General features: G+C 43.3%; 1 protein-coding gene across 2 annotated transcripts in view; it reads left to right on the top strand.

Annotated features, from left to right (window-relative positions):
• Window positions 1-1,653: 1,653 nt before the first annotated feature.
• The window catches only part of rin3 (Ras and Rab interactor 3), a 36,426-nt gene continuing 23,834 nt past the window's right edge, over window positions 1,654-14,245 (top strand). For both annotated transcript variants that reach the window (XM_083998293.1, XM_083998294.1), the window contains exons 1-4: window positions 1,654-2,182; window positions 8,183-8,771; window positions 13,031-13,142; window positions 13,234-13,306. In XM_083998293.1, the coding sequence (XP_083854419.1) occupies window positions 2,145-2,182; window positions 8,183-8,771; window positions 13,031-13,142; window positions 13,234-13,306 (812 nt within the window). In that variant the 5' untranslated portion in view covers window positions 1,654-2,144. The remainder of the gene's footprint in view (window positions 2,183-8,182; window positions 8,772-13,030; window positions 13,143-13,233; window positions 13,307-14,245) is intronic.

The following is a 14,245-nucleotide window of genomic DNA, read 5'->3' on the forward strand; positions in this document are numbered from 1 at the left end:
TTTTATTCGGACCTAACCAACTCACGTATCCCTGCGCCCAGGGTTAGCACCTGCTGATCAGCAGTTGGTTAGCTCCAAATAAAAACTGTGTTTTTCCTGCACTTTGAGGGGCTGGAAAAAATTATATTATAGCGAACAATGGAACTGTGTCTTTTTTTTTCAGGTAAAACCTCTTTTAGGCCACAAAAATAGGCCGTTTCTTTGGGTCCGTTCACAACACTATGTTGTAAATCTCTGGGCAGGGCTATGGGCTGGCGTTGCTAACGGGAGGAGTGTAGAGAGTCTGCTACTGCATTTAAAGTACTTAGGGGCTATTTGTAGATCATACAACCCCACTTTAAAAAAGAATGCTACTATCCCTTTAACGCCAATGTTTCTATGTCTGCTGTTTGTGTAGACTGACACCTGTGTTGTGTATGTTCACAAAGAGTGTTTCATTGGGACCAGCACGCAGGGTACGGCTCCCTTTGCCCTAAGAAACCACCACCGATGTTTGATGCATGATGCAAGCAGGTTGAGACCACTTGAGCTTTGTGCCACAGATCATCATCCTGCTGGAAGTAGAAGATGGTGAACTGTAGCCACGATGGGGTGGCCATGGTGTGGTCAGTAATGACACATAGATTATAGACTGTGACATTGAATTGAGGAGCGCTCTCCTCCCACCACTGCACCAGCAGCAGCCTAGCTTCCAGGCCACCATGCTGTTGATGTCAGATTCGGACCCAGCCGTCTGCTGCCTCAACAGAAGAGACACCAGGATTCAGAGGACATGGTCCTCTACTGTTGTGACCCCACTGTCTAACACGTTTCTAACTTTGCCTACTGACCAAGGCTTGTTGTGTGTGATAGGATTTGTTATTCCACTCCAGGGTAGCCCAACGGCCACCACCACTACATGGTGTAATCCTCTGTACCATAGCTCCCTCTCCTGGCTATTTACTGCTTTTCAAAACTTAGTGTGAAAGTAGATGAGGAGTCAGGCTTGTGTGACCACTGCTGTTTGCACAGGAAGCAGCTGCTGAACAGTTATGAAGCTTGGCTGCATGGGTGTGTGAGTGTGTGTCTTTGACCACAAATGTGAGTCCGTGCACCTTGACATCGAGAGAGCAGCGCAAGCAGGGGGAAATTTTTTTTTTGTATTTAAAATTTAGTTTCGAAACAAACCCCCAAAGTGTGGTAAATCTCTGGAAGGTAAATATAAGTTGTACAGCAAAAAGAGAGGGTGACTTCTGAGCTGTATTCACATTCAACTGCTATGAAAAACATCTACATTTACTGCCTATATTCAAATCTATTTTGTACAGTTGGATATTTAGCCAGATTTTGACCTTTCTCTTGTTGCAAAAGCTGCCGAAAATGTACAACCACTTTCCATTAACATGGACACTGTCTAACTTGGCTGCTACTTTCCAACTCTAGTGGTTTCTGGTAAAATAAAAAAAATAAAATAAAGACCTTTCTGATAAACATGGGTTTTTTGTTGTGAATGTGGGAGTGGGTGGGGCGAAGACGAAAAATGGAGGGGGTAAAAAAAAAAAAAAAAAAAAAGAGTGAAGCTTGCGGGAAACATGAAGTTGTGCATTCCTTCGCAGCATCTGGAAAGTTTTAAATGTAGACGGAGGGGGTGGGATTAAAGAACTACATTAAATATTTAGGCCGTAGCCTACTTGTTGTTTGCACGATCCTCTGACTCTGATATAGCCTAATAATTAATGATGTGAGGAAAAAATGCAAACATGAAGATTTGTCCAGCAGGTCATTTGAATGACTGGTGAAGTGCTCAGTGACGCTGCGGTAGGGCGCGCACGAGACAGACGTTTTGTCGGAGGAGGAAAAAAAAGAGAGAAAAAAAAGAGGCAGGGGGAAGTTTGACCAAGTGTTGTGTTTCTTCCTGCCTGTCGACCAGCTCAGGAAGTGTGTGCAGAGACAGAAGGGAGGGCTGACAGGCTGACAGACACAGAGACAAACTTTTTCCCTTCGCTTTGTAGTTTTTCCTTTTTCAGTCGCGCTCCGACCGACAGGAGGAGGAACCAGCTCAGCTAGCGGCGGAGGAGGCGGTCTCTCCCCATGGAGCCCAGTCCCACAGGCTGACGGACAACACGGGACAGGACAGGACAGGACAGTCGGTGTGAGGAGACACGATGGAGGCCAGCCCCAGCCCCGCTCCGCAGGACGCTGGGTGAGTTTACTACACTGTGGCCGTGGGGGAGGACACACTCAGGGGACAGGACCGAGCTGTGTGGAGACGTTAGGACGGTGCTGATAGTGGAGGGGGACGAGAGAGAGGGGGGGTGGGGGGTTAAAAGTCCGACGGTCAGGGGAGGAAAAAACAGATGTGATGACTCACTCACTAATATATAGGTCATTGGCTTCTCTGAGGTTTTTTTTTTTGGAATATCCTGATCTTTGAGAAATCATCAAAGAAGAGTTTTCAGGGTGTGAGAGGAATGCTGATGACTGGCTCTGTGGAAGAATGCTAATGGTTGGAAGTTGTTACTGAGCTCCCGGGACTCAACAGTTGTAAATGTAGACAGAAAAAAAAAAAGTCTGAGGTCAGAGGAATCTGTCTCAGTGATTCAACTGTGCAAGCAGGCTACAGTGTTACAAGTTCCAGTTGTTTCCTATTACAACATCTCCATGCTGAAGAACAAATCTATGAAAATGTTAGGTCAAGTGATCAGTGAAAATCTGAGTAGTTAAGCACTCAAGTATTCTTTGCTAAATGCACTTCAAGCAGTAGCTACACCCTTTTTGAGTATTGTAGCTATATCTATGAGTAGCATTTACCGTTATTGCAGCAAGATTAAGCATCTTATCCCACAAAATCATTTCATTAGTGAAATATCAATCTGTTGTAAAGTAATAACCAACTAAGCCTAAAGTAGAGTCCAAGCAACAATATTTATCCATAAAGCTCATATTTATGTAATGAATATGATGTTAACAAATGAAGATAGCCTATTATTCATTGAGTATGATCCAGGATGTCCATGCTGAACTTTTTACTGACAACAGCAATTTCTATTGCTGTTCCAGCTCTGAGATTTAGCTGACTAATAGTTATTCTATCCCTTCCATGTGAGCCAGCATAGATTTGGGGTTTTTTTTGTCTCTAGTTGTGTGATTTCAAGTGATTTCACCCTCAGTAGCCTGGAAGCTTTAAAACAAAAATTGAATTGAAGTAATTCATTCAGCATATTCTAGCTTTTCTTTTAAAAGTTCCCCCAAATTACAAAGAAACAGGATCACATCCCTTTAGCATTATTCACCTATCAGATGAGAGTTTATAAAAATGCAGTGGGGGAAAAAAATCATGTCCAGTGATGACATAAAGGAAAGCATATTGTATTTGGATGAACCAAACCTTGAATGCCTCTGAAAGACAAGGGCCTATGGTCCATTTAAAGGGATAGTTCACCCCAAAAAAAAGACACACCAAAAAACATCCAAATACCCCCATAGTGCTCGTCTGTAATGTCCCTCTTGTATTGAAGCCCCAACATGAGAAATTGTTCCGAAAGAAATTAAATAAGTCTATATTTTAAGCTTGTTTGTAGCGGAAGCTCCCAGTGTTGCTCTGCCGGAATCTTGCGCGATTTGTGGAGCTGTGAACTGGGCGTCAATGCAAATCGTGCAAGATTTGGACGGACCAGGAAGAGCAGTGCTGGGAGCTTCCGCTACAAACAAGCTTAAAATATAGACTTATTTAATTTATTTTCGGAACAATTTCTCATGTCGGGGCTTCAATACAAGAGGGACATTACAGACGAGCAGTATGGAGGTATTTGGATGTTTTTTGGTGTGTCCGTTCGCAACTGTCATATGGACATGCAGTGCTGCACGGAGCCCCGCTGTAACTCAGAGAAGCCACGGAGGACTCTGAAACTTCTCCCAGCCCTTAGTCCACATGAGGGGGAGTAGATAATGAGTGAGATTTGTATTTTGGGTGAACTATCCCTTTAAAAGAACAGTGTTGCTACAAGTTGACATAGCTTAGTGTGGTAAAACGTAGCTGCTGGCTGCTTGGGCCTGAATGGATCATGGGATTGACCGCAGTGTTTTCCAACACTAAGGGAGTATTTCTTTACTCTTGCTCAACACACAGTTCAGTTGTCAGTATAAAGCAGAAGCTGAGAAGACACAACCACTGCATGAAACTATGTCATTCTCCTTGATGCAACGCAAATCAACTGCAGTTTGCGTAAGATAGCTGATTTAACGTCACAAACAGAGAGGTAAACTGTCGTACCGGTGCTAAAACATGCTGTAACAATTCAGCTCAAATTGAAAGGATGTGATTGCATTGTTTGACCAACTGCAGACACAGCAGAGACAGAAGTGATAAGAGTTAATATTAATATGATGTAGTATTTCATCCAGGAAATGGCTAAGAGGTCTGGGTTGAACTGCAGCAAAACAGAGGAAGTGCTGAAACCTGTCTTGTGGTTGGCTACTTAACATGTAGCATGTTGTGTAGCAACAGTGTGTCACTATCAAATCTTAATGATTGTAGGGAAGATACTGTATGGCTAGTACACAACTGCTTCATCTTGATCGTGATGCATACATCACACATACCATGAAGCACCACGCTAAAAACAATCAATAACTAACCCGCTGCACTGGCTGATGATCGTAGTTTATTTTTAATCAGTCCTACATGCACTATTCTGCTGCTATAAATACTTGCAACCACAGTGTTAATCCACAGCCGAGAAACACGCACTATTTATTTAACCAACACTAAATGGTACAGAGTAAAAATGGATGAATTAATGTGTGCATAATGTGAAATGTGTTTCCTGTAGTGGTACCCCACAGGGAATTATCTCCAGCTCTGAATGTCCCCTCAGTTCTACACATCACTGCTTAGTGTTTTGGTTTTGAGTAGCTGTTCAACAGACTATATATCCCTTCACAGATTGTAAACATCCGGGTGGGCGGGGCTTAGCTGGAGGCAAAACATCTTCAACGCCGTAGCTTGTAAACGCTGGTTAGCATGTTTTAACGGACTGTTTTTTCAAGAATGGACAAGGAAAAGTCATATTTTAGTGAATATGTTAGTACACCCACCCTCAGAGACCGTGAGTGTTATTTTAAAAAGTTGACTCCAGACGTCATATGTACCGTAAATTCTCAAATAAAAGCTAAGTCTCAAACAGACGCCGGCCGGGTCCATCTCTATTTTCTGCTACAGTAGTTCTTGTAAATGTACTAAACCTCTGAAAGCCCATGATGGCCTGTTTGAGCAGTTTCTAAGCTGCTTCAGTCCTGCTACAGTTCTCGAAGACCCGACCTCGGCATAACATTTGTTCAAAATGAATTTAAAACCTGTCCCGTACACAGTAGACGCCTGTCTAAACAGATGCTGGGTCAGTTGTTTTGCCTCCAGTGAACGTCTTGACGTCACAGTGACGTAGGCCGCAAAGGGGTCTATAGGGGTGGCGGAAAAAATAGATACAGCATAGTATCACGATACGCATGGCGATATTGTATCAATACGGACGCAAAGTATCAATCTGAAGAAGTTTATCTTATTAAAAAACAGATGTTTTCATATGGAGACATCATTTGCAGTTGAAAAAAGCAATTTGGCAATATTTTTCGTATCACAATAATATCGTATGGAGATAATGTTTTATCACAGGGCCTCTGGTGATTGCCACCCCTAAAAGACAAGACTGCAAAATAACTGCTGCATGATTGCTAACATGTTCCACATAGCAACTAAAAAGAACTGAGTGAAGAAGAACTGACATCTTCACCAGGACAGAGAGCTGCAGACGGGTCAGGGAACGTGGGTAGTGTTAAAGGGACAGCTGAGTTTATTTGAAGTGGGGTTGTATGAGGTACAGATCTGCAGTAGACACCTCTCGGCTCTCCCCCACGACGCACAATTATCACTCCGCCTATGAGCTGCTTGGGTCAGATACTTAGCAGTGAGTGGAAGAGGCGGAGTGATACGTCACGGAGCCTGCCTACGTACGCAGAGGAATACTGAGTGATTTGGTTAGTTCCAGATAAACTGCAACTCTGCAACTGTAACTGTAAATAATTTGTATATGGCGTATTCTCTTCAGATGGGACTTCCTGTCGGCAGCGAACATACGCTCCATTCACAGCTGTTTACCTCCTGGATCTCCGTCCAGCACTATGAGCTGCTATGGCTACCTGGAGGAGAGCAGAGAGCTGTCTACTGCTGATATTATACTGAGGGGGCATTTGTACCTCATACAACCCCACTTTAAAGGGACAACAAGGAGTTTCTCCAGCGGCAGAACGAAAAATTCTGCGACAATAAAAAAGTCTCATATTAATGTGGATGTACTGTCTTTGAGGATTAAAAAGTTAAAATGTTAAGTTAAAGTTCATAAGTTGATAATTAAGCAGGTCTAAAAAGTATGTGTTTTGGTTCAGAGGAACCGCGTCAGAGTGAGCGCTCGGCTCGTCAAGTCCAGCTATGCTGTGTTTTTTCTGTTGCATAGACCAGAGGGGCATCTTTATGCAAATGAGAATGACTGAGGCATTCTGGGTAATTTAGGGGCAGCGCCCGGCATTTTTAAATTGCACTCAGTGGCTTTTTGTGTTTTGATGGAGCGTAGACTAACTAACAATCATTTTGAATGTTTTATTTTTTGTTTCTTTTGTAGCATTATGTTTCATAATTATTTTGACACCCTCCTTGAAACCCATCTCGAAAAACTACAATTAATGAATCTACCGGTATGCTCATTTAGCCTCCCACAATGATCAATGACCCCACACAGTGGCCAGAAATTTCTGACCTGGACATCTAGCTACACGTATTTGGTCGAAAAGGTTTTGGCTAAGTGTTGTTTGTAAATAGCCTGTTAATAGCCAACTATTTAGTTTGTCAAGCCAGTTTGGCTGAACTTTTCAATGGAGGGATGCCGCGCTGCCCCTAAATTACCCAGAATGCCTCAGTCATTCTCAGATGCCGCTCTGGTCTATGCTCAGTTCTCATTCAAAAGGTGTAAAAGTGAGCACAGACGGCTAAACAGACTGCCAAATAATATTGTTGGACGCTTTTGCCTTGGAGAATATCTGTGAGTATAGTATGTGAATAGTGTTACATGATGTGTATTTGTGGTTAAGACATGATTAGTTATGTTAACGCTGAATATACTTTGCTAGCTGTCAGTAGCTTACATGCTAACTCTTCATTTTGCTAATCCATGGATGCTAATTGAAATGTATTCATACAATAATAAGTACTGTAAGTAAATTGTGTTTCTATTTGTGATAATTTCCGTTTTACGAAGGAGGAGAAATAGGGGACTCCATTAAAGGACAAGAAAAGATCAAGCCTTGTGGTTTTTTTGGGGAGCTTCTATCCGTTTCGTTAAAGGAGCATTATCGCAAATACAGCAGTAATAGCATAAAATAAGCTGAAATATGCAAAAGATGGGTCGGGGGGAGCCATAACTAAATGAGGCTGCTCTCTCTCTCTCTGACAGCTGCCCACTTGTTTATATCTGATAAGCTCCGCCTGGCTCCATTTAGTGGCCGAATTAAGAATTTGGATTTGCGATAATGCTCCTTTAACTGACTGTCTAGCTTTGCATAGACACACGCACTGCGAGGGCAGTACAGTGGATGAATCTACGTTACCCACACTTGTTAATGGGCCCATTTTCGATAAATATATAATTTTGTCTCTATCGTTATTTTGTTATTATTAGTGGTGGTGGAAATGCTGGTCGAGCCGACCAGCGTTTCTTTACTTTCGGTTTCGTGGCGAGTCATGAGAATAACGCCGCCGAATCGCTGTTTATGGCCGGAACTACGACGGTATGTGATCGTCACCAACCTCTGACTTTAATTCTTGATGAATGAAAACATGAGTCTGTCTTGCGCCGGTCAAAGAATTTCACGGTGCGGAGGCTCATAAATGTAGTGTGAAAACACTTCGCTTTTCCAAAACTCCTCGTTGTCCCTTTAAAAAAAAAAAAACTCAACTATCCCTTTAAGAGATGAACTAACACTAGGTTCAAGTGTTTTCATGGAATTTCCCCCTAAAGCTCACTGGTGGCTCATGTTTACGTTATCACAACGGAAAAGTCTGGTGAGCAGATGTTTGTTTCTGGAGCAAACTGAAGCTGAGATCAGATAGGAACATGTCTCCCCACCTGACCTTTGACCTCTGCTTCCTTCACAGCCACGCAGCCCCTCTGACAGGAGCACTCGATCCAACTCCATCCATCCCATCCTCCTCCCCCCTCCCTGCCCCCTCCCTGCCCTCACACCCTCCGGCCCGGCCGTGTCGACCCAAGCCCACTCCTCCCGCGGCGCGGTCCGCTCAGCTCCCCTCTCGACCTCCTCTTCCTCCGTCCACTCCTCCCTCCCTCCCCCCTCCTCTCCCTCCGCTCTCTAAACCTCCTCCGCCTCTCTCTTCCAATCCCCCTCCGCCCAATGTCCCTCCCCCTTTCTCTAACCACCCTCCCCCATCTCTCCCACCTCCTCTCTCCCCTACTCCAGTCTCTCCCTCTCCCCCCTCCCCTGCCCCCTGTGATCTTGCTTCCTCTTTTCCTCCTTCTTCTTCTTCTTCTTCTTCCCCTCCCTCGTCTCCCACAGCCTCCTCCTCCTCCCCTGCCCTCCTCCCACCACCCCCTGTCATCCCACCAGTCTCTCCTACTCCTCCGTTGCTGAGTCTTGTGGACCGCCTGGTTGGGAGTACCTCCGTCTGGCAACCCAAAGCGCTCAGTCAAGACCAAATCACTAGTATAATGGAGAAGGAGACGCCTGGGGTGAGACACACACACACATCTACACACTGTTACACACAATCAGCTGAAAGGCTTTAAATTGTGGTAGAGTCGTAGTAACACTCAGTAATACTGAGAAAGCTTCTAAAATGAAACAATGAAAATGTTTGCCAAATGTTTCACAGACCGTATTGGGTAACACTGTATTTTACATTTCCATAATTGTCTAATAATAATATAATGAAAGGAATTATGGAAATGACTATTATAAGCCATTTATCAACTATAAAGAAAATGCAGATCTAATTCATCTAAAGCAAAAGTCCAATGACTTGCTCTCTTTCTAAGACTTGGATGAGAGGAGTGATGCCAGTTTCATATCTCTGCAAGTGTCATTCTGTAGTCAGTGAAGCGTAAGGTATTCAGGCTCAGCACTGAGTTCAGGTCACACAATAACAACAGTTAATGACAAATATGACAAGTCTGCCCAGAGGGGACGTCTGAGCCTGCAGAACTGTGAAAACACTTATTGGAGCAGTCAATCTGGAGGAGCTGTGGCAGCGAATGTACCGATGACATCGCAGTCACCAATACATCACCTCAAGAACAAACCAGAAGCAGGGGATCTGAAACGCTACTTCAACCTGCACCGTGCAGACATGTACCACGTACGGACGGACATCATAGACTTCTGACAGTGACAGTGACGAACTCCTTGTACAGTAGATGTGCTGTGATTGGACAGGCTGAATTGGCAGTCGTCCCCACAGAGAGGACGTGTTGTAGAGGTCTCTGAGCCTGTTTACACCCATCTTTAAAATGCATCTTGAGTGATCAGATCATGAGTGGACAGCGAGACACACTGCTGTTTACACCTGTCTGTAACATGTGTTTCTAAGTGTTAGAGTTACGTGCATGCACATGGCATTAGTACATTAGAAATATTAGAAACTGTTGCCTTGTGAACACCAACCAGTACGCTGACATCATCCATTTCCTCTCCTCCTTCGGCCGCGCTGTCATCAACGCCCTGCTTTAATGACGTATTTCCTGCTTCGTCGCACTAACATTTACACTACAAAAGAAAAGTGGATACATGTGTCTCAGACAGTGTTGCCACAGTTACCTTGAAAAAGTAATCTGACTACTGATTACTGATTACTCCTTTAAAAAGTAACTTAGTTAATTTACTGATTACTTGATTTTAAAAGTAACTAAGTTAGTTTGAAAGTTAGCATTTCCTCTACAACGAGTGTCAAACTCATTTCAGTTCAGGGGCTACAGACAGCAGAAAAGTGGGCCGGACCAGTAAGATAATAGCATGATAACCTAAATTTTCCATTTGTTTAAGTACATTATAAAGATATTTCTACGGTTAATGAACTATCCTTTTACAAAACATGTTATGAACAACCTGACATGTATTGATAAAAATATGTGCAATTTCAAATTTTCACACTTCATCCTGAGGGCCGGATTGGACCCTCCACCGGGGCAGTTTTGGGCCACGGACCGCATGTTTGACACCCCTGCTCTCCAACATAGGCTACTGCCTGTCCTGACCAACTTCTCTCCCTCATTTACTGGTTTTCAGTTCCAGCTTTTTGGTTTGGTGGTGACTTTCTCTGTAACCCCCATATATACAGTCTATGTGTAATTTCAATTCAATTTCCACCGGGTCCGTCAGCGCCGTGGTCACAGCAGCTGATCGCTGCCACTCGCGCAGCGTGCCAGCGGCGTCTCTCCGTGGTGCTGAACCCGGTGGAAATCCCCATTAACGCTTTGTCGCCGTCGTCTTTAGCTGACACAAACTCAAAATACCTAGAAACGCGCATCTCTCTCCTCCTTTCATTGCTGTTTACGTTTGTGCCGCTGGCTGCTTGACACGTGAGTTGTCTTCATGCTGTAAACATGACTTGTCGCGGACGGGTGTCACTCCCCGAGATGCAAGAAGAAAGCAGAAATAACCTATATCTTTTTACTAAGGAAAATGACAAAACAAAAAATAGTAACGCACTGTGACTTGGATAAATAACTTTAATCTGATTACTGGTTTGGAGATAGTAACGCGTTAGATTACTCGCGTTACTAAGTAGCGTGTTACTGGCATCACTGGTCTCAGACCACCTGGTGCCTGTATTTAGGGCTAATCACTTGTGTCCACTTGTGATCTGATCACTCACATTTTAATGACAGGTGTAGACAGGCTCTCTGACTGTTAGACCTACCAGCAGAGAGTAAAGATTGAACCTGAAGCACTGTGACCATGCAGTGCTCTCAGCTTTGTGAAGGACCCCACCATCCAGCATGAGGTACTGGACTAGAAGGACCTCCTCTCCCAGGCTCTGTCTGCAATAGCTTCTTATCTTAAGCTGAGAGGATCCTCAATAATTTACACACCCACACCAACCCCTCCAACTCCAAACTATCTTTACTCAGCATATTCACTTTAGGGTTCCACGCTGCAGGAAAAACAAATATAAGTTTTCCTTTGTCCCTCACTCCACGGCTCTACTAAACAACTCGCGCTGAAATAAAATTGGCCGTTTTCATGTACGCATATATGCTAATATATGGTGCATATATATGCACAGATAAACTGCATATAGGTTTCATATATGCGCATATATCCTCATGAGGATATATGTGCATATATGAAACCTATATGCAGTTTATATAGGACCTATAAATTCTTTCCATGTGGGATGGCAACAAGAGTGGAGGCATTGTTTCAGTCACCTCTATTGCATACATAGATGACAAACTGAGTTTCACAGACAACGCTGGTATTATACGAGAGATGTCCAGTCAGAGACTGTTTTTAATGAGGAACCTGAAGGAGTCAGGCTCAGTCATGACATTCTGGGAACAGTATGTCAGCAGGATAGAGAGCATCCTTGTTTTAAATATCTTTGTCTGGTAGGGGCACTTGACTGTGGTAAATAAAAACAAGCTGACCAGGGCTGTGAAGACAACAGGAGAGATGATGGGCTGCCAACAGAAGCTGTTAGATGACCTCTACGTCATCACAGCCACGCAGCAAAACACACTCCCCACCCTGAGCCTGAGCCTGAGCCTGAGCTCTACAAATGGGGACACTGTAGGACACCCATGACAAAGACATGTGATCAATGTAATCACAGAATCCCAGCAAGCTCAGGGTCCTCACCCCTCTAGGCTGTGTGTCCCTGGGTGTGGACAGGCCTGCAAGCTTTACTGGTGACATAACAGATGGTTTTGCATGTGTGAGGTCTCTGTTGGTAATGTGAAGTGATGAAGCTTGTGGATTTGCTTGTTTTATTTTATTTTATTTCTTATATTTCCTGGCTGAGACCCAAGGCAATTTCTCTGCCCAGACTGGACTAGTTTAAATGTATTCTCTCTCCTATAAATAAACAAGTATATGATTCCCTCTTTAAAGGGACATTGTGTGAGTTCTCCTGTTATCTATTCACGAAAATCGATTATTTCGTTCAAAAGTACGTTTTTCATTCATCAATAATTATATTAATCAACAAAGTGAAGTGTTCCTTTCAGCTCTGAATTATCTGATCATATCATTCATATCTCCATGGAGCGGGTAAGCTCGCTGCTGGCTGGTGCTGGTGTCTCCGGAAACTCAGACACCAAAGCTGTCGGCTCAGGTCGAGGTGGCGAAAGGCGAAAGGTGCAAAGTCACCATGGTAACGCAGTGAGGAGGAATGGAGCGTTACTCTGATGCTGCATTCAGGTGCAGTCGGAAAGACGGCCGTCGGTAACAAACCAGATGTAATTTTAGTCACAGAAGTCCAGAGAAAGCCGGTAAAACGTGGGTCAGGGAAACAATACGACGTCGCCACGACAACATATTGTCACGTGTATTGTTTTGCCTCGTGCTGACGGACCACTTGTTTACATAAAGGCTTGTTTATGCCGTTACGTGCAGCGGCTGTGGTCCGTCTGCCATCTAACCGATTTCACGTGAATGCAGCGATCTACAACTGCACCGCTAGATGGGAGGAATTCTTATACAATATACCTTTAAAGAATTATAGGAAACCATAGGACCTGTAAAATAAAGTGTTACCAGAAACAATACAAAACATAATATTGGCAAGTACAGCTCAAAAACACTAGATCCAGCTTTAAAAACCCATGAGTTCAATTTTAATACAGGCTGTTGTGTAGAAAATTGCTCTATTCATTTTGAAATTGTTATTTATAAGTCATTTCAATTTGTTTTGTTGCATACTGTGTGTGTACAAGCTGTTTAACCGGATGTAGTATTTCACTTCACATGTTCTCCATTCTGACAATTGCAGGCCTTCCTTGTCAACGGCGCGGAGGACAAAGGAATGCTGCTGTCAGTGCGCCTGTCTGCTGAACAGGGAGCAGCGCTCGTACACAGTCTGATGGTCAAACAACACAAGACATGTATGTGTGACACATGAGTGCAGCTTCACATAATGGATAATGATAACATGTCAGAGCAGTTAGTGATTCATTCTTCTGTTTTCTGTCTCAGTTGTCCACTTAGAGGGCTCCTCCCTCCTTTTTGATGACATCTTCAAGCTGATTCACTTCTACTGCACCAGCAGGTAAAAATACTCTATATAAAGCATGTACCTAGACATATATACACTACATACACACATTCAAAAACAGTCATACATGAAAGGTAATTGCAGCCTTAGTTCTTGTTCTGAAAACATCATTTAAACATTCACAGTGAAGCAGGAACCTGTCGGCTACTGACAACAAAAGCTAATTGGTGTCAGGAGCTATCAAACCAAGAGTCAAATCAATCAGATGAGACTGGTGGTGTGGGTTTGAACTCCTTTACAAAACACTGAGAGATTTCAGAAGATTTACTACTGAGAATTGTTGATTTGCACAATGCTCATAGGTTTACACAGTCATCTCCAAGAGTTAACACTGGGAACACACTGTCTGTGTTGGATGTGTCTGTCTGCTGAGGCTGCTGCCTTCACTCCACTGTTGGATTTTTGACATTCTAAATTGATTTCTGATTTATTTTGGTTATAAAACATAATCAAAATGTCACTGTTAGATGCTTTAAAATATGTACAGTTTGTTTTTTCATGTATGTGTCACATTCTGATATTCATCAGTTCAGCTGGACAAAAAGTGTAAAAAGCTAGGATCAGATGTACAACCTCTCACAAACACACTGACCTGTTGATCTCATTCACATCATGGTAGCATCACATAAAACTAACCTCCACTAGTTATCTGCCTATGTTGATTGTGAATATGATACAGACATGAAACAACATGAATAGGCTGTATTTTGGCAGCTGCATGTGAGACAGTGACATTTTTGTGATGTTTTCTGTCATTAATAAATCAGAAATGATTTGAACAGTAAAGAAATGCATCAATCATTCCAGTAAGCTGCTCTGTGTAGAGAGAGAGAGCTGCAGCAGCAGTGCGTGTGTGAAGCTCTGTAGCGACTCACTGGAATGGATGCCAAACTAAGGCAACTCCACAAGACCAATACAGAACATGCAGTGAGA

Source organism: Trachurus trachurus, assembly GCF_905171665.1.
Source record: "Trachurus trachurus genome assembly, chromosome: 22".
In the NCBI taxonomy this organism is placed as follows: domain Eukaryota; kingdom Metazoa; phylum Chordata; class Actinopteri; order Carangiformes; family Carangidae; genus Trachurus; species Trachurus trachurus.